Source organism: Saccostrea echinata, unplaced genomic scaffold (genome assembly GCF_033153115.1).
Source record: "Saccostrea echinata isolate AGI-Se365-2 ecotype Australia unplaced genomic scaffold, CSIRO_AGI_Sech_v1 ptg000009l, whole genome shotgun sequence".
NCBI classification, from domain to species: Eukaryota; Metazoa; Mollusca; class Bivalvia; order Ostreida; family Ostreidae; genus Saccostrea; species Saccostrea echinata.
The window spans coordinates 16,997,842-17,017,599 of record NW_026889758.1 but is presented as its reverse complement, the minus strand read 5'-3'; the positions used below and the strand labels follow the sequence as shown (position 1 = coordinate 17,017,599).

Below are 19,758 nucleotides of genomic sequence, written 5' to 3'. Positions count from 1 at the left end.
ACTCCAGCATTAGGTCAAAAACTGTGTAGTGAATTTATACAACTGAAGACCTTAACAAGATTAGTTTTGAGGTCAGTAACATATTTTTAAAACTTAATTCAAAATATTATTGAACATTATATATTCTCAGTATTAAATAATCACAGTTTAAGATATGTACAATAAATTTTAACCAACAAACTTTTTGCTTACTGCCATTTGTTTACGACAGAAACACTTAAAACAGGATCCCCCACCTGTTTATTAATATACCCCACGCTCAGAGTCTGTGTATTAGAAAATTTCAGGGTGTCAAGTGATCCATTTTTAGCCAATCAATATTCTACAAATTTGTCTGAAGTGGGATAATTGTCTATATTTGTTCTACTGACAATTTAAATGCAGCTTTTGATAGTCTGTGTTTTTTTTCCCATTCTGCACTTTCCACTTGTGGGTGAGCAGCAATATACTATGTCTTTCACTCATAATTAATTAAAACGTGTTATTGATCAGCGTACTTTACAGGATGACAATCTCCTTAAGTACCTCAGTACATGCGATGCCAACTTTTACCATGTCTAATAGACTCAGAAGAAAAGTGCATTTGTCTTCATATTCCGTTAAACCTATTTTCTTTAATACAGTAAAACATTTTTAAATGAGCATGTTTAAAAAGAATTCATGCTTACAGCAATTTTTTTTATTCTCTGCAGTATCAAAAAATATTATGAACTAAATGGATATAAAACAAATTATGTTTATAATGAATTAAAATTGTTTGTCCCTGGCACTTTGCTATAACCCTGTTTTACTGTAGATGTTTCAAATCTCCCTGGTAAATATTACAGAAAAAATATATGTCATTGTTTTCACTTAATGTCAGAGCTGATTTATGCAAGTATGTATACACACTCAAAGAAACTAAGAAATTCTTAAATATTCAAAGGATTGTAAATTTCTGTTCCCCAACTGACATTGCAAATGTCATAATATGTTAGTTGATGAGGAAACTTACCTTAATTTGTTGCATTCTCTGGATGTTTTTAAAGAGCCTGTCTTTTCTCGTGATTTCGTAGGAACGAGGAAAATGATTGACTTTCTGGAACTCTGTCAAACTGCGTAAAGTGAACGGTTTAAGATGACCTCCTGTCCAAATGATATTATAATCTGAACTGTTGGGATGTACCTAGGAAATCAAATAGATGTCCTTAAATATAGCTCTCCAAAAATGGATTCATATCAACTTGTAATTTCTTATTTTCATTACTGGAATGGATCAAAGCATTCTTCCAAAGTTACGCTAGTGTTTGTATCACTTTTTTGATCTTGATGCTGCTGACTGATTTAAACTGTTTGACTTTTCTTTCCCTGTTAATGGTCTTTTTATCACTTAAATATCTTCCATCATTAAACTTTGACGTGTTTATAACATTGAAACAAAAATCTAACACCTTGCTGGAAAATTTCCTATATTAACTTCTTGTGACTGACTTTGTTTGATTTTTTTTGTTTTTTTTTGTTTTTTTTTTTGTTTTTGTTGTTTTTTACGACAACCATGCAAAATCAAACCTCATGGAATCCATGGAAGTTGAAGATATTCCGGACAATCTTGCATTCAGAGCTTCCAAATTTGTAGGTCATGTGATATCTCTCTGCAAATTAAACAGTATAATGTGTAACATTATTTTCATATACACTGTAAAAATTGTGTTTAGGAAATAAACACTTCTATTACATGTTTAGATCTAAACGTGTATAGTATTGTGTTTAACAACTAAACACTTATGTCTTAACATGTTTTATATCTAAACGCGTTGAGAAATTAAACACGTTTTACTGTAAAGTGCAGAGTTATCTTCCCGGAATTGACACACATATATTTGAACGTTAATTTGAGCGGCTATGTAAACAAAGAAAACGCAACAAGCTAAGGTGATGTATCAATGAGAGTTATGACAACCCAATTCAAGGGATAACCATGACGAAATAGTGAAATACGTGAAAGGGCATCTTGTTGCTGCAATACATTAAAGGTTTGTTTTCTTCTTCTTTGCATTAATTAACCACGATGAGCAACGTTAATAAAGTTGACTTGGGATATCTTGAATTCGTTCATAGACTTGCAGGAGAAGAAATAATATCAAATGTCATTAAAAACATCTATATTTATATCTGTGTAGTTTCACTAAAATTTGAACAATTTTGTTTTTCTAAGTAATGTAAAATATCAGTGATAGTGTACTTTTTCTAAAATTTGGCTTTCTTTCCTACAGGCATCGTACGTATAGTCCAGATCGAACTCAAAATACACGTATCAGAGTACCTGGTGTCATCTTCAAGTGCAGTGCTGTTGTTCCATAATCAACACTTTGAAACTTCATTTGTTGAAGATTACTGTGTTAATTTGACAGTGTTTACAATTATCCTCGTGCATTCGGAATGGGTTACTTTCTGGCAGTTATTGATGGGATATAGATTATAATATGTGGTGCTTTGGGACTTGCTGAAAGTTCATAAAATTTGATATTTTGTGATTGACATGAGGAAAACTCTGCAGCCAATTCAAAATATAATGATTATAATAAATATATATATAAATATACATTTTGTATTTTTAGTTTAACAATTCTTTAATAAAGCCTTTTAGAAATATTCAATGAAGTTTTGATATTAAATTGTCAGCTTAATATTATTTTCTTAATAGTTTTGAAGATTAAAAGTTTGTTATCTATATGTACATTATAAATTATATGTCATTCTGATTGAATTGTTGAGACTAATCGAATTTATTCAGTTCTATCTCCTACATTATTTGTGTAAATTAAGTACATGTACATCGCACAGTGACCATTGCATTGTATAATTAAATACATATCCCAACGTTCAGTGGCTTTATGGAAAATAATTAATATTGGTTACATATTTTGAAAATTTTGACAATTATGCGCATTTAAAAAAATATACTTTTTGTGCCTAAATTTACGAGAGTGTTTTGTTTTTCTGCAGGTACAAATTAAACTTATGATGTGTTTAGATTTTAAACACATCTGCTGTTATGTGTTTAGAATTTAAACACTTGTGTTTGTGTTTAGATATGTTTAATTTCTAAGCACACAAGTGTTTAAATTCTAAACACTTTCTAAGACATGTTTAGGAATTTTACATGTTTAGAAATTAAACATATAAAAAAGGAGGTGACAAGAAAGTGTTTAGAAAAGTGTTTGAATTGTAAACACATTTTTTACAGTGTACCTCTTTCTGATGCATGTTCTTTACATAGCCATTTACACACAAAACATTAGCGTATTGTATGGTTTGATGATGTTACCACACTGCATTCTAATAATTAGTTTGAGAATTGAGTACAGAAACTTTTAATATACCCTATTGGGAGGTTGGCAGTATTTACAACACTTGCTTAATAATGGAGATAAACATCTTAATATTCGTATCAATGATGGACTGTTCAGAAGAGTGATTACATCCTCTCGTAAATACACTGGCAATGTGCTGAAATTAACCAGTTACTTGACAAAGTAATGAGTTTTTAAAAAACCTCTTATTCTTGGGAATGGAAAACTGCCACCATCAACTTCACAAAAAATGGCCTGACATGCAATTTATATCAGTATCGAGTGTCAATCAGAAGTGATAGAGATGATATAGCCTGAAAGCTTTTAGCAGAATGAGAGAGAAGTCGGTACATTTTACTCTGAGCTCTTGTAAATATTGTAACAAATAAATATCTGGGGAGGTCTTTGAACTGAAGTTAACCCGGCCATTCAAATAAACAGTTACATGACTGCTTCTTTTTTTTACGAAAAGCTGTATATGAGTATCACACTAAAGACTGCATGCCCATAGAAAAATCAAAGTGTGCTATTTTCAAATTATACCACATTTATAATTGCCTATTTTTTCTCCATTTATAAGTTAGAGATATATATTCCATGTAGGGCTCTCAATTGTCTATAATTGGGGCCAAAGAAAGGCCCAGATCTAAATGTGAAACAGAAAAATCAGTGTGCTATTTTCAAATTATGCTACATTTATCATTGCCCATTTTTCTCCATTTATAAGAGATACCTTGTATATTCCATGCAGAGCTCTCAATTGTCTATAATTGGGGCCATTCGAATGGCCCCGATCTAAATGCAAAATAGGTACGTGTACCTTTTTCAACTGAATAGTGTTACTTTCCCAATTGTCATTTGTAATGATAATCACTAGAATACCAAAATTTAGTGATTTTTTTTTACGTTCATTTTCCCAAAATGTCCCTAATTTCCCAAATGTAACGACTCCAACCCCTGTACAAACAGTGGAGAGAGAGCCCTGCCACGTTCCTGAGTCAATCAAATAGGATACAGTACTGACATAGTATGGTCAAGTAGAGAAGAAAGTCAATATTTTGTAATTATTCTCTGTGTAATTAGAAGACATAAAGAGCTTAAGTCCAGGGTTCCTTCTCCTAAGATTATTAGGTCATATGTAATATTTGTAGAAACAATACATACAGGTGCTCTAGAAAGGGGATCAACTCTATCAGATTAACATAACAAAAAATGGTCAGTTTGTCCTGATATTGTACATCAGTAGAAATGTTTGTGTATCAGATATATCTGTACTTCATCTAACCAAGTAAGCCCCACAATAAACTGTGTATTAGAATCATGTTCCACTCCAAACATATGTAGACCTACATTGTGTACTCATCAGTGTAAGCAGATCAAGTCAGGAAGCTAGAGGTTTATTGATCCACTGAAAAGTCCTTAGCAGTCAAAGAGGAAATGACCATCATCACGATTATGTGTTGCTATTAGCACCTAGCTATCACCTGATGACTTCTGATCACATTAATGAAAATGAAGTCCTCATAATGTCAGTTTGTCCTTAGAGAAGTACAAAACTATTAGCTAGCTTAGTTGCAGCACATACCCTCTCCAATCTGGATTTAAGTTCACTGCATGTTAATAAAAACTAAAGGCCTATGGGCCATAACAGTTACCTTAGTATCATGTTTTTTTTTTCCAGGTATGACCACTTTGTGCCCACCTGGAACTTGCCTAGACTTACAGACATTTCAAGTCTGATGAATCTCTATGGTCATTATCATACATATGCAGCTTGCCTCATAAAATCAGGGGTAACGGAAATAAGGTGCTGTAAAGTTTCTGTTTTAGATTTTGAAACAATGAATAGAATTTATTGTGGGTCTTCTGTTTCTGAATTTTACAGCTTTAACTATAACATTACAAGAGGCCCATGGGCAAAAACACTCACCTTAGTCAATATGACTTTACTTTTCTTCATCAGCAGATTTTTTAATAAAACTTTGATCTCCTATTGTGGCTCCACCTATCCCCAGTGGCCATGATTTCAAACAATTGAACCTACACTATCTGTGAATGCTTTCATACTTATATGAGTAATCAGGGCTTTGTCGTTCTTGAGAAAAAAAAATTACCTATATATTCCTGTGTAAAACTTTGATCACCCATTGTGGCCCCAACAAACCCCCAGGGGTCATGATTTGAACAAATTTGAATCTACTTTACCTGAGAATGCTTCCATATAAATATTAGTAGAATTATGGCTTTGCTATTCTTCAGAAGAAGATATTTTAAGATTTTTCTCCATATATTCCTATGTAAAACTATGATCACCACTTCAAGGCTCTACATTAAATTTTTTTCCTACTTAACCATTCAGACAAGTGACAAAGACATTTACTTTTACGGACTTCAACTTCACTTCGACGAAAAATTTTTGATATTGATTTAATATTGTCAACATGAAAAATTACTTGTGGCCCCATCCTCCCCTTTGAGGTCATGATTTGAATAGACTTGATTTATATTTCACAGCTATAAATATCTTAACCCCCCCTCCCCCCACTTTCTTACACTTAAACAAGAAGGTGGGAAGGGTGGCAACATTTAAAAAACCTAATCTTGATTTTCCAGCACTAAGAACATGAGGCCCAAGGGCCTTAACAGTTACCTGAATAAAATACACAATAGAAGTATACATTAAGATAAAACAAAAACTGATAGATGGAAATATGATGCCCAAAAGCAGGGCTAGACAAATAGCATTGCCCGACGCCCGGGACAACCAATTTTGTTTAGTGGGCAAGTTATTTGATAAGTGGTGCCTGCCCGCGGACAAGTGCTTTTTCCCATTTACAAAAAATCATATACTCAATATGTCTTTTGTGTTACCGCTTTTAAAATATCATGAATCACAACAAAGCATCTGTTTTCGCTGCTGTTGACCACTATTGAATACTCAGTCGGAACTTCTCTAGAATTTACCCATGAATGTGTTGTTAAAATAAACGCAAGTCGTAAAACATGACATCTTCCGATGTCGTCAAAAAAGTTGAATTGGATTTTAGACTTTTTTTATTGACAAAATATTAAATTCATTCTGTGAATACAGACGTGCTACTGTTATTAAAATTGGTTGTTGATTGGCAATCACATAGTCATGAAGTAGATAGCTCAATCGGCATGCAGTAGTGTTCACAGATTTGTCTCATTTGTAGGTTTTTTGAGATCATCTTCACCTTTTTCATTAAATTTATTCAAAGAAAATATATGGAGTATCTTATTGAAGAATTTTGAGGAGAATAGAATGAAACTTTGACTTTACCAATGCCCTGGAAATATCGAAAGAAATCTGGGAGAATTTAGTGATTTTAGATCTAGGTTTGATTCCCGTGTAGTGTCTCAGTTGAGATATAATTTAATGTTAATGATTTTGTTTAAATTAAGAAACAGGTCGGACAAACATATTTTTTGGTAGGACAAGTAATTTTATGATGATAACCTGTCCGAGGGCAAGTAATGCAAAATTCTATTTGTCTACCCCTGCCAAAAGCAAGAGAAATAGGATGATCAAAGGTGAACAAAATACTCATTAACAAATCATAAGGTAGATCAATGTACTTGCCTGCACTTACCAGTGCTAATTTACTCCATTTGTCACTATCAGCATACAGACTTACACAAAGCAATATTGCTTGAGCACATCAAATTAGCTTCTCTTTAATGTACATTTTGTCACATTTTTATTTACCGATTATTTTTAACCCAGCTGGCCAATGAAAACTATGAAAGTACTGTTGCATTATACATTAAAAATTCTTTAATTCAGTTCACCTTTCATGATTAAGTATCATAGGTGAATAGCAAAGGAAAATAACTTCTCCAGGGATAGACATTAACTTTCAGATTCACTTGCCCAAAGGGCAAGAGATCTCAAACTTTGGCTTGTCCGAATGGAAAACTTGGTTGCCCAAAATTAGGAAAGAAGTTAAGAAAAAAATTATTAATTACTGTAAATGTTATGGAAAGAAAAAAAAATGTGACGAAATACACTACTGTCAATTTGGCATTTTGAGATACCTGAAAAAAATTGTACAAAAACGTATATTGCTGTTAATATAACCTGTTAACACACACTGCCATACAGCAATAACCCTCCGTTTCCTTTTAATAAAATTCATATTTTTGAAAATTATTTGCGGTAGGATCGTTTTGCGATTCGTGATTCTCAGAGATAACTGTGAAGCAACGCTTAAGGAAGATAGTTGCTACGAAACATACTTAGTACCTCTTATCTTGATCAGGATACATCGTGTTACAACGTACTTATATTCTGTGTGTGAATAAATAAATAAATAAATAAGAAGTTAACAAAATTTGTTAGACGTAGAGCGTATTTACTACGAAAGAAAATAATCCAGAAACGCTACCAAGAAATTTCGATTGAAAACATTGTCAGTCAGGTGTGGGGGGGGAATCAAGTGTTCAATCTATTGTTTTATTTATAAATTAATGTAAACTAAATATGTACATATGTATGAGAAAAATTCACTTGCCCGATCGGACAAGTATGTCGACAATTTCACTTGCCCTAACTAAGAAGTTACTTGTCCCTGGCAATCGGACAACCGTTAATGTCGATCCCTGTTCTCTCAGCTGAGTACAAATTTCCATATAACATCAATAAAGCCCTGTCCAGAACAAGAATACTTGATCCATGGGTCCAGAATTCACAAATCTGGTAAAACTACCGTTTCTCATTACAACTTTGTGCTTTATTTACCATTTTTTTTTACAATTTTGTTTGCCTCCTAGATATCCAGGAGCAGAAAAGAAGATTTTCAAAGCATTAATGTGTTTAAATTTCAAAAAAATAAAGCATTTTCACTGCATAATCAATGGAGCCCCACCCCACCACACGAACCTCTAACTAAGGGGCCATGAATTTCACAATTTTGGGAGAGGCATCCTTGCTCATAATAACCATGCATAAAATTGGTTGACTATGGTTCAGTGGTTCCAGAGAAGAAGCTGAACATGTTCAAATGTTAGAGGATTTATCCATGTTGTTTTAACTACCAGTTACCAGAACTTTTCCCCTTCGGGAAAAAATGTCAAATTCCCCTTTCAGTCATAGCAAATTTCCTGATTAAACATACATGCAGCATTTGAAATATATAATAATTATATGATTTTACAAACAATTTGAATGTATGCTTTGTTGCTCTGTTAATTTATTTAATATGTGACCAAAAAAAAAAAAACGAAACGAAACGAAACATTGGTAATTTGAATTGACCATAAATTGAAAATGAAAGTAGATCAAAATAAACAAGATGGATGCCAAGGGATCCAGAAGATTGAGTTTGAAGAGTATTAAGCTTTATTTAAGTGAATTTCTTTATAATAAAAAGTTGAAACAGTGAGTAAATATTGTGAAATGATATGTCAGTTAACTTGTATTTCAAATAAACCTAAAAAATCGAAATTATATGTAACGTAAGATGTATAATACATCCAATAATTTACACAAACGTCGTATCGTCAGCCGTCGGACATGAATTTCAGCCGACTATGGTTATTATAAAAGTCGCTTATTATAAAGTTTTGGCCTGACAAATAAACTATGATAATAAACGAATTGTACTGTATTTACGATTGTAAGTTCTAGAAATGACCCTTAGATTAGCCCTCAAAATGCAGATTTTTGCCAAAATTTTTTGAAAATTTCCAGGGGAATATATCTCTTAAATGCCATAGTATATTCACACCTCTAGTCAATGTCAACCAATCATTCTCATTTTTCCCCTTTATGTGAAAAGGGTAGTCAAATAAAATAGCTTGATAAATCCTTGTGTTAACGCATGCCGCACAACGCATGAGGATGAAAACAGAAGTAATTGGTCATCTGAGTGACTTTGGTGACTAAATATTTGTTTTGATTTTTCAATAAATGACCTACCAGTACTTAGCCCCATCCTTGGGACTGAAACAAGGACCAAGGGATTTTCAAAATTGTTATTAATTCTGAATATATGACCAACTTAACAAACATAATCATCTAGACCTAGTAATCAAGGGTACCCAGTATTACTATATAAAGTTTAAAATAAGTTAAAGAAATTAAATGTCACGGTGAATATCATCGGGGGGGGGGGGGGGGGGGGGGGGGTCATAACAACAAGAGCATACGTGATTGGGCAGTTTCCTTATTCCTAGCAGAAACATATCACGTATGCTCTAAATTTCATTATTTTACCTATCTGAGTAAACCTCACAGTAGCATTGCAATATGCATCAAATCTTAAAATACGCACGGAAGTAATTTTTTGTTTTGTAGTGAAAAATGACAATATATCAGTGTTGAGATGTAAATGAAACGTGAAACTTTATATTTATAGCTTTCAAGAATAACGTGTGCCTCAAGATTAAATTCCACAGGCCTCTATTGTAAACACACACGTGTGGTAAGTGTGGTAATTTGGTATTGAAACCGCGACATTCATCAAATTATTTCATTTACTCAGTGACAGAGATGACACTTTCAATTCATACAAACTTTCTCAAGATACGCACAATAATATAACAATACGCAAATACAAAGTAGAGCTCACCGAAGCGGCTCTATGGAAACGACCCGAATTTTAACCTGTTAAATTTACCAGAAGTGAGTATTGTCAACTCGTACATAAAATTGCAGGGTTTGAAGGTAGTAAAAATGTGATATTTTAAGAACTATTTCACTGATTAACTTGAAAATGAATATAGGGTTCATCCTTTTACAATGCCACATACGTATGTGAAGGCTGAGAAATGATAGTGCAAAAGTTCTCTTTAAATCTTGCCCACAAGCTGTAACGGACACACTAACACACACACACATACGCATAGTAGCAATGCTATATCCCCTCCGCAACTACAGTAGTTGCGCGAGGGGATAATAAAGCTTTGATCCCTACCCCTGGGGTCATGATTTGAACAAGCTTGAATCTGAACTACATAAGGATGCTTGCATATTTTAAAATATGACTAATAATAGTCCTACTACTGTAGATTCCTAAATATATGCGAGGAAAAAATTATCGCGTAATTACGCGAGATGCACCACTCACGAAATAAAGTACTCGCTTTTATTTTTATGGTGCTTTAATGTATGTAAAATCTCTATATAAATCACCGAATCGTGAATTATTGTTCTTGCGATTTGACGCCCTTGGGCTATTTCGCGATATTAAGTACTCACGTAAAATAAGGAATCTACAGTATTCTTTCCCCAAGGATAATTAGTGTCAAGTTTGGTTGAAATTGGTTCAGTGGTTCTTGAGAAGAAGATGAAGATGTGAAAAGTTTACAACAAAGACAATGATAATGGCACAATGCCAACGACAACCAAGACCATGACAGACAAATTTTGATCAGAAAAGGTCACTTCACACTTCAGCTCAGATGAGCTATAAATAAACATGAGAAAGAAATATTTTTAGAAGTTGATAGAGTGTAATTACATGAAAATAAAGTGATTTACAATAACTTTAAAATGAACTTAGGAATAAAACCTGCTCCAAAAACTATAACCTGCTCCAAAAACTCCTGTCCCAAAAACATAAGCCTGGCACTTTTAATAAAAAATATTAACAAAAATGCAGCATCTGAAATTTGAATGGAACAATAAAACATACTAGATGCTGATCATGCATCAATCATGCAACTAGGATCAATACAGGGCTCAGAAATACTTAGATACTGGGAGGCAGAGGGTATTACATAACCTCCCCCTTCTTTGTTTAGGTGAGCTAAAAAAAGAGTTGCATGGAACTTGCATGGTTACATGTAACTGTTTCATATAAATTATCAATGGTACAGATAAGTCTGATGTTTCAACACTCAAGCAGAGAGCAGTAATCTTGGACAGTTCCACTATACCTCCAACAGTCTTTTTGGGGCTCTTCTTAGCCAGCATGGCATCTGGACAGAACAGAATTACAGGTGTTCTCCTGGCATATCCAGTCCATTGTATGTTCAGTTTCTCACTGTGCCTTATAAAGAAAAGGATAAGACTTGGCAAACATTGTTTCACAAAAAAACAAACAAACAAAAAAAAAAGACAATCAAACAAACAAACACTTATGTATTGTACTTGCTTTTGTTGGTTATTGAGGATGGCTCATACTTTTTGCACATGTATATATACTTTATCAAAATATTTAATTTAATAAGTGTTAATTCATAATTAAAACAATAAATAATTTTTAATCAGTAATGAATATATATGACAATTTCTGTTATTGTTGAAAGTGTAAAACATGTGAACATCATGAGATAATTGAAGCCATGTGGAGCAAGTGATGGGTAAATTTCAAAATAATTACAAAAACAGGAAAACCTCAATATCTCAAATTCAAACGTAACTAAAAATACAGGAAAACCTCAGTATCTCAAACTTCTCATAACTATAAATACAGTAAACCTTCAGTATCTCAAACTCACACATAACTACAAATACAGTAAAACCTCAGTATCTGAAACGCCAAATACATAACTAGAGTGTTCCAAGGAACGTATGCGTTGCCTGCTTTGTAGCTTCACTAAAGATTTAAATAAATCTAAGAGTGGTCAACTTTTTATTTACTTTTAGCATGATAGTTCATGCATTTGCCTGGAAAGAAAAAATGGATAGTATAAGACTGCGACAGAATTTGACAATCAAAGAAAATATGGTTCCCTAACCCTAAAATGAATTATCAAATTGAAATTATTAGAAATAACTATTTATCATTTTATTAATACGTGTTTCCAACAATCTTAAGAGCTTTCAGTCTGTCTTTACTGCAATTATCAGTCTACACAATCCATTGTGGAATACCGATATATTTGAACATCAGTTAGTGGTGTACCTGAATATCATACAGTTTCAACATGTTCAAAGTACAGTATCATGAGCTCAAAAACTTGTATAAATACAATTCATCAGAATTCTGCCTCTCAAAATTCAAAAATTAAAATAAACTGCTCCAGGTATTTTTTGCAATATAGGTCAAGGTCAATGTCTATATTATTGGAATGCTGGTATTTTTCATAGTCTTATGACAAACAGTGTACATGCTAAATAGCATATGTTTAACTCTTAAATGTCAAAAATATGCTGTACACTTTTAGCATGATAGTTCAAAGGTCAAGGGTCACAAGGTTAGTAATCATGGTAATTTACAAAAGCCATAATGCCTGGCAACATATGTGGAAAATATGAAGTCCATTCCTCTTACAGTTCTCGAGATATATGGTGAGATGGACGGACGGACAGACAGCTAGACAGATGCCAGGTAAAGTGATCCCTAAGTGCCGCTCTGATCTCTGCTCTGCAGGTGACACAAAAACCAGTATCTCAAACATAACTACAAATACATGAAAATCTCAATCTCAACACACCTACAAACCAGGCAACCTTGACTATCTTAACACAATACAACTGCAAATACAAAAAAACTCAATACCTAAAACTCAAACATACCTACAAATACAGGAAATCCTGACAATCTCAAACACAATAAAATTACAAATACAAAAGAAACTCAGTGTCTCAAATATAACTACAAATACTGTAAAAACTCAGAATCCTAAACTCAATATAACTACAAATAGAGGAAAACCTCAATATCTCCAACTTACCATAACTATAAATACAGTAAAACCTCAGAATCCCAAACTCAGGATAACTACAAATACAGTTGAACCTTGGTGTCTCAAACTTAATGTAGCTACAAATACAGGAAAACCTCAATATCTCAAACTTACCATAACTACAAATAGAGTAAAACCTTAGTATCCCAAACTCAGTATAATTACAAATACAGGAAAACGTCAAGTATCTCAAACTCAATATAACTACAAAACAGTAAAACCTCAGTATTTCAAACTTAATATATCTACAAATACAGTAAAACCTAAGTATCTCAATCCCAATGTAACTACAAATAGACAAACCTCAGTTTCTCCAGCTCAATATAACTACAAATACAGTAAAACCTCAGTATCTCAAACTCAACATAACTAGGAATACAGTAAAACTTTAGTATCTCAAACTAAATGTAACTACAAATATAGTAAAACTTCAGTATCTCAAACTTAATATAAATACAAATACAGTAAAACCTCAGTATCTCTAACTCAAAATAAATACAAATACAGTAAAACCTCAATATCTCAAACTCAATATATCTACAAATACAATTAAACCTCAGTTTCTCAAACTCAGTAAAACTACAAACACAGGAAAACTTCAGTCATCTCAAACTCAATATTACTACAAATACAGTAAAACCTAAGTATCTCAATCCCAATGTAACTACAAATAGACAAACCTCAGTTTCTCCAGCTCAATATAACTACAAATACAGTAAAACCTCAGTATCTCAATCCCAATGTAACTACAAACAGACAAACCTCAGTTTCTCAAACTCAATATAAATACAAATACAGGAAAACTTCAGTATCTCAAACTCAATATAACTACAAATAGTCAATCCTCAGTATTTGAAACTCAGTATAACTACAATTACATGAAAACTTCATTATCTGAAACTCAATATACAGTAAAACTCAGTTATAGCGAAGTTCTAGGGACCTCCAAATTTACTTCGCTATATCCTTAATTCGCTATATCCGTATAACAAATTCCTTAACAAATATATATCGAATTCGTAATATAGATTTTTTTCCTTTAAGTTTGGCTACCAAATGTATTTAGTGAAGTATAAACTATAAAAATTACCTTGGAGTTCTAAAGTTTTTTTGGTTAAATTGAGTTTCAAAAATAAAAACTTACAAAATTATGTCAGTTCAATATCTTGAATTCTTAAACCTATGAAAATTCGCTATAAGAGATGTAAATTGCGTAATTTTTAACGTCTAGGGGATACAAAATCATTTCACTATGACCGTAAATTCTCTATATCCGAGTTCGTTATATCCGTTAAATTTTACAAGGAATTGTTAAGAATTTCACTGGGGATTGCAAAAAACTTCGCTATATATATCCGTAAATTTGCTATATCCATGTTTGTACTAATCGAGTTTTACTGTAGCTACAAATACAGTTAAATCTCATCTTGACTGAAATAGTCTCCTTGCTAACTAATGGTTCAAGATGATGAAATTGAAACCCAAAACTAATGGAAGGACCCTCAGATATATCCTTGGAATTTGTCATTGTGGTGTTTGAGATATCAAAGTTCAACTGTTAAAGTAACAATCAACTATGAACAAAAAAAAAATGCAAACTATAGGAGATCTCAGAAAAAATGAAATCAAGATACCTATACATGACTTCTCTGAAACAAAAATTAAAAAAATAAGAATAATTCTAAGAGATAGATTTTGTTCATTGTCAATAAGACAATGTATTGTTCAGAAATATTTTAAATGAGGATAAATTTCTCATATTAAGAAGTATATTTACAGAAGCAAATAACCTTGCATTGCCTCCATTTTTATATGTTAAGGAGATTATGCTCTCCATTTCCTTTTTAGCATACAACCATATACAAATATTTACTGGTGAATTTTTGGACAAAATTCTACCTAAGAGATGGGAGAGGCTCTCAGACAACTTGCAATATTCAGTGCTGATAAAAGTATATATCATATGTTAAATATCTCTACTAAACATTCACAAGATTGTAAACAGAATACTGTACAGCCTGTCCGTGGCACAAAAATGCAGAACTGACAATTTATAATGAGAATTGAGATGGTAATTTGTGAAGCTTTCAGTACAATAAAAATGCAAATATTTGGCAATTTATCTTGTTTAGCATGTATCAAATTACAAATAAACAATCAAGAGGTAAGATCAAATGAATGTAAATGTGTGATGTAAAGTAGGCTCTGTTTGCACCTGTCCATGCATCATTGATTTACGCTGTGCTATTAACATACACTATAACAAATGTCCCCATATTAAAATCAGACAATTTATATACACAATGTATAAACCATCAATCTGCTGATGCAGAATTTTGAAGTGTTAAATAATATTTTACATTAAAATTTATGTGTGTGTGTGTGTACAAAAGACAACAAAATATCTAAAAATAGTTTTCATTCCTTTGTTTCCAAGCTATGTCTAGAAAGTGGCAGTCTCCCAGATCAATAGAAATTTACCAATGATTAAAGATTTCTAACACTACGTGTCTAGAGTATCTACACTCACTATACATAGACCGCACACAGTATAGATATCTGCACTATAGGTATTACCTTTTAGATGCCTTGGGGGACCTGCGTATTAAAACATCTTTATCTTTATTCTGGAGATGGTACATGAATCTTCTGTCATGTTTCCTTGTTAACTTACTGGCCTATCATGGTGTTTTTTTGTCAAGGGATCTGTTCATGATTTTGTCATGATTAATGGGAATATTTTGAGTCAAGATTAGAGAACATTCCTAAAATCAATTTTCCAGCACATACTAAGCTCTAGACTTTCACTTCAACAGTCACACATGTGAAAGTGCTCTGTCAAATTACTTGTCCTTTTTAAATTATCAAAATCAGAGCTTAGCTCTGAGGAATTCTCTGTTTTAATTTGACGTAGTTTCATGTAGCAGATTGTGCAATCATAAATCAATGCTTATGCAATTAATTTCTTTCTAATGAATAAATTCTGGATTTCTTCAAATTTTGCATGAACATTTCCTTTGCATATTCTGTAAATACTTGTCTTCTTTGAAACCATCATAACTGAACAATGATTAAAGGTAAACATTGTTTTAAAGTGTTGCTACTCTATTGTTAGATTAAATTAGATTATTTACTTTCATTTCCACAATTTTTACAAACATAGGTAATCAAAGATTACAAAGCGACTTATGTTATACATATCAGATAGGCAAAGTCTCAAACCAAATAAATGTTTTAATTGGTAACTAGCATCACTAGATACAACATTCCATACAAGTTTGGTCTGGGTAGAACTTACAGTAACTTGGGTATATACCAATTAAGTAAACTACCTCAATCATCAATCAAGGTCAAATTCAGCATCTAAAGCTGGTCCGGTAGTGTGAATTTTTCTATGCAGTTTAAAGAAGGCCTTTCGTTACATTGACACAGAAATGTTTCAAAAGCAACTTGTCACATATAAGGAAAATGCAGGTCAGATCTAACATCCAAAGCATGTTTGGTAATATCTAGATGCATCAGCCATGCATTGCCAAGTTTAATCATGGCTTGAAGGCTACTTGGGAATATATTTTCTCTGAAAACTTTAACCTGCTTAATCATCTGAAAAATGTAGTCAGATCCAGCACCCGAAGCAAGTCTGGTACATCAATATACCCTCTATGCAAGTTAAGTCATCATATGGCTTGAAAGTAACTTGAGAATAAACCTGCTCCAAAAATTTTAACCTGTTCAATAAACTGGACAATGTAGGTCAGATCCACAATCTAAAGGAAGTCGACTATTGTGCCTCCCTGGATGCATCATTCATGCAAATTTAGTATACACAAGTCATTTAGTTACTTGGGAATGAAACCTGCTCCAAATACATTTACCTATTCATTCATCTGGAAAATGTAGGTCAGATCATTCATCAAACTTCTGTAGCAAGTCTAATAGAACATATCCCTAGATGCATCATCCATGCAAGTTTGGTCAAGGCAGGGCATATAGTTACTAGGGCTGGGACGATATATCGAGATATCGATAATATCGATTCAATGTTAGGATGATACGCATATCGATACGTATGAAGAAATATCGACATATCGTCCAAAAAATTCTGAATTATGTTTTTCTTTGTTTACTTAACATTTGGGTTTAATATATAAAAATAATATGCTTAATATAAATATAAATATGAAATACATAATAATTAAGACCATTTGTGCAAAATAATTAAGTTTTACAACAGATATGCAACTTCTTTGGATAAATTATTCTTATTTGTGAAGAAATGTTTTGTTCATTTCAATATAAAAAAAGAATTTATAACAAATTAAACATATCGTGATACATATCGTATCGTGGCTCAAATATCGGGATACGTATCGATATAGAAAAAGTTGTATCGTCCCAGCCCTAATAGTTACTTGGGAATAGTCCTCCTAAACTTTTAACCTGCTCCAAAAACTTCAACATGCTCAAATACTTTAACCTGGTCATCCTTCTTGAATATATTGGATGAAAATGCAGAAACTGATACATGACTGGTACAGTGTGATATACTTAGTAGATGCATCATCCATGCAACTCAAATTGATATAGGACAAAAAGTACTTAGAAAGAAAACTACTTCAAAAAATTTACCTGGAACGCTGAAGCCGGTATAGCATAAGCTCCCTGACTTCATCAAAATGAGCTAAAAAGGTTTTTTGTTAGTTGCTTATAAATTATGAAATGCCAAAGTGACCTGCTAATAAATTATGAAATGCCAAAGTGACCTTCAATTCTGTGTAGGGTTGCAGTTAAGATTCATTTGAAGTTCCTGACTATGGAAGGAAATCTAGAAGATCAGGCCACATTTTATTAACTGTTTACAAAAAACTTTGAAAGCTATCTATTCCATTTGTGCAATAGATGCTCATGCCAATTTTATATTAAAAAGTCTGTTGAAGTTTAATGAAAATGGGTTGTCTGTACATGTGACACAGGTAACACTTGTAGATCTATCATCTCTGTAATAATGTCAAACAGTTTCTTATCTTGTTTTAGTAAAACATTTTAATGCAGTCCATAGATCTATCGAAATTGAAAACACATTGTACAAATTTTAAAAAAACCAAGACAATTTTTTTCAAAACAAAATGTTTGCAGTAAGGACAAGCTGTAATCTAAATTTTACTTGCATAGGCAAGTGGGCTGAGTGATACTGCAACTCTATAAATACTACACAATTGAAAACTGAAGAAATTTTATGATAATACATATTCAGTGATTCATTTTGGTCTGCGCCCTGCGTAAATTACACATCAATGTTGCTTTGGATGCATTATTTCAATAAATGTGCATCCCAGTGGATGCAATAAATTTGTAAAAGACATGTATTGTTTTATATTATTTCGGTACAATCTGATTCAAAACTTGGTTGATTTCTTCATATCCACGTGCTAAACCATAGGCATGAGCAATTTTGACAGGTATGAGGTCGCCAACAATAGGTCAGATTTCACACTTCATCTTCACACAGCAATTATCAGTAAATATTTCAAAGTTAGAAAGCATAGTTTTTGATTATGTCTACTATGGAACATATCTGAACCGTATACATTTGTATTTGTATTTTAGTCATAACATTTATCATTTAATTTTTTCCTTAGAAGTATAATAAGCTAATAAGTATTTGAACATTCTTCATGTTCTTCTTTCTGATTATTTTTCTTTTTTTAAAAACTTTTTCTACTTCATTAGCTGGTCTGCTTCTGTGTATTTTATGACTGACTATGTGTGAGCTTGTATTTATGATCTAAAAATAAGAACCAAGGTGCACAGATGACAATATATTATCATCATGCCACAAAATCGTATATTCTTACTTCCAATTGATATTAAATGCACTCAAAGTTACAGTAAAAAGTTTGCACTTTCCTAAAATACCCTTTTTATATTTCACCAGAATTTCTTCTGCAATATCTAATAAACGGTACCCTTGGATTTCACGCATTGATTTTGGCATGGGACTCACTGTTGTCATTAAAAGGGGTCCTTTGGACCCATGATAACCATTTTCAAAATGAAGTACTGCATATTCTAAAGGATGTATGTACTACAGAAAAATCGGAAAAGTTTGTAAAATAGAAAAACTTACTCATCTTCCTCATCGCTCTCATAATCTGAGTCCCGGTCACTGCGATCATCCCCATCGCTCGGTTCTGATGGGGTCATGGAGCCAGCATCAGAATCACCTGGTTTTGAAGCCATTCTTCCACAGCTTTTTTAGAGCGTTATAGCAATGTTCTTAATCCTAATTCCATCAGGAATATCTCATCATCCATGTGCCATTGTTAACTACAAATTGATATCATCATCTTTTCACATTTTATTGAGAAAAAAAACAGAAGTCTCTAATGAAACTGTAGCTCTACTGGGGTGTACTTATAATAAAGAAAGATTTATCTTACTGTAGTCTATTTGGCAATGTGTAAAAAGTTTATTCAGCCAAAGTTGTAGGAGAAGTAGCCTTTTAAAAGAATTCAAAGAATTTTTGATTTTCAGTAGCCATGGAACATCATTTGTTGAAATCAAAAACTATGTACATATGTACAAAACTGTCCACATTTTATTTTGTTTATAGCATTGTCATCTGCATTTTTTACTTCAATAGATAAATTTACATGCTTGATTGTTCTGATGAAGACTGTCCCTGGTTGAAATTTGTCAACAAAATAAATTTACTGCTGCATTCTCATGAAGTGTTGGTGATCAGATCTGTTTTATATCTTTAAGTTTA

At 32.5% G+C, this 19,758-nt stretch overlaps 1 protein-coding gene across 1 annotated transcript in view; it reads right to left on the bottom strand.

Annotated features, from left to right (window-relative positions):
- LOC133181896 (tubulin polyglutamylase TTLL5-like) overlaps positions 1 to 19,242 on the bottom strand; it is a 63,081-nt gene extending 43,839 nt beyond the window's left edge. The window contains exons 1-4 of the mRNA XM_061316546.1: positions 19,117 to 19,242; positions 11,235 to 11,347; positions 1,549 to 1,631; positions 995 to 1,165 (exon numbers count right to left, since the gene is read on the bottom strand). Coding sequence (XP_061172530.1) covers positions 995 to 1,165; positions 1,549 to 1,631; positions 11,235 to 11,347; positions 19,117 to 19,229 — 480 coding nt within the window. The 5' untranslated portion in view covers positions 19,230 to 19,242. The remainder of the gene's footprint in view (positions 1 to 994; positions 1,166 to 1,548; positions 1,632 to 11,234; positions 11,348 to 19,116) is intronic.
- Positions 19,243 to 19,758: the final 516 nt, after the last annotated feature.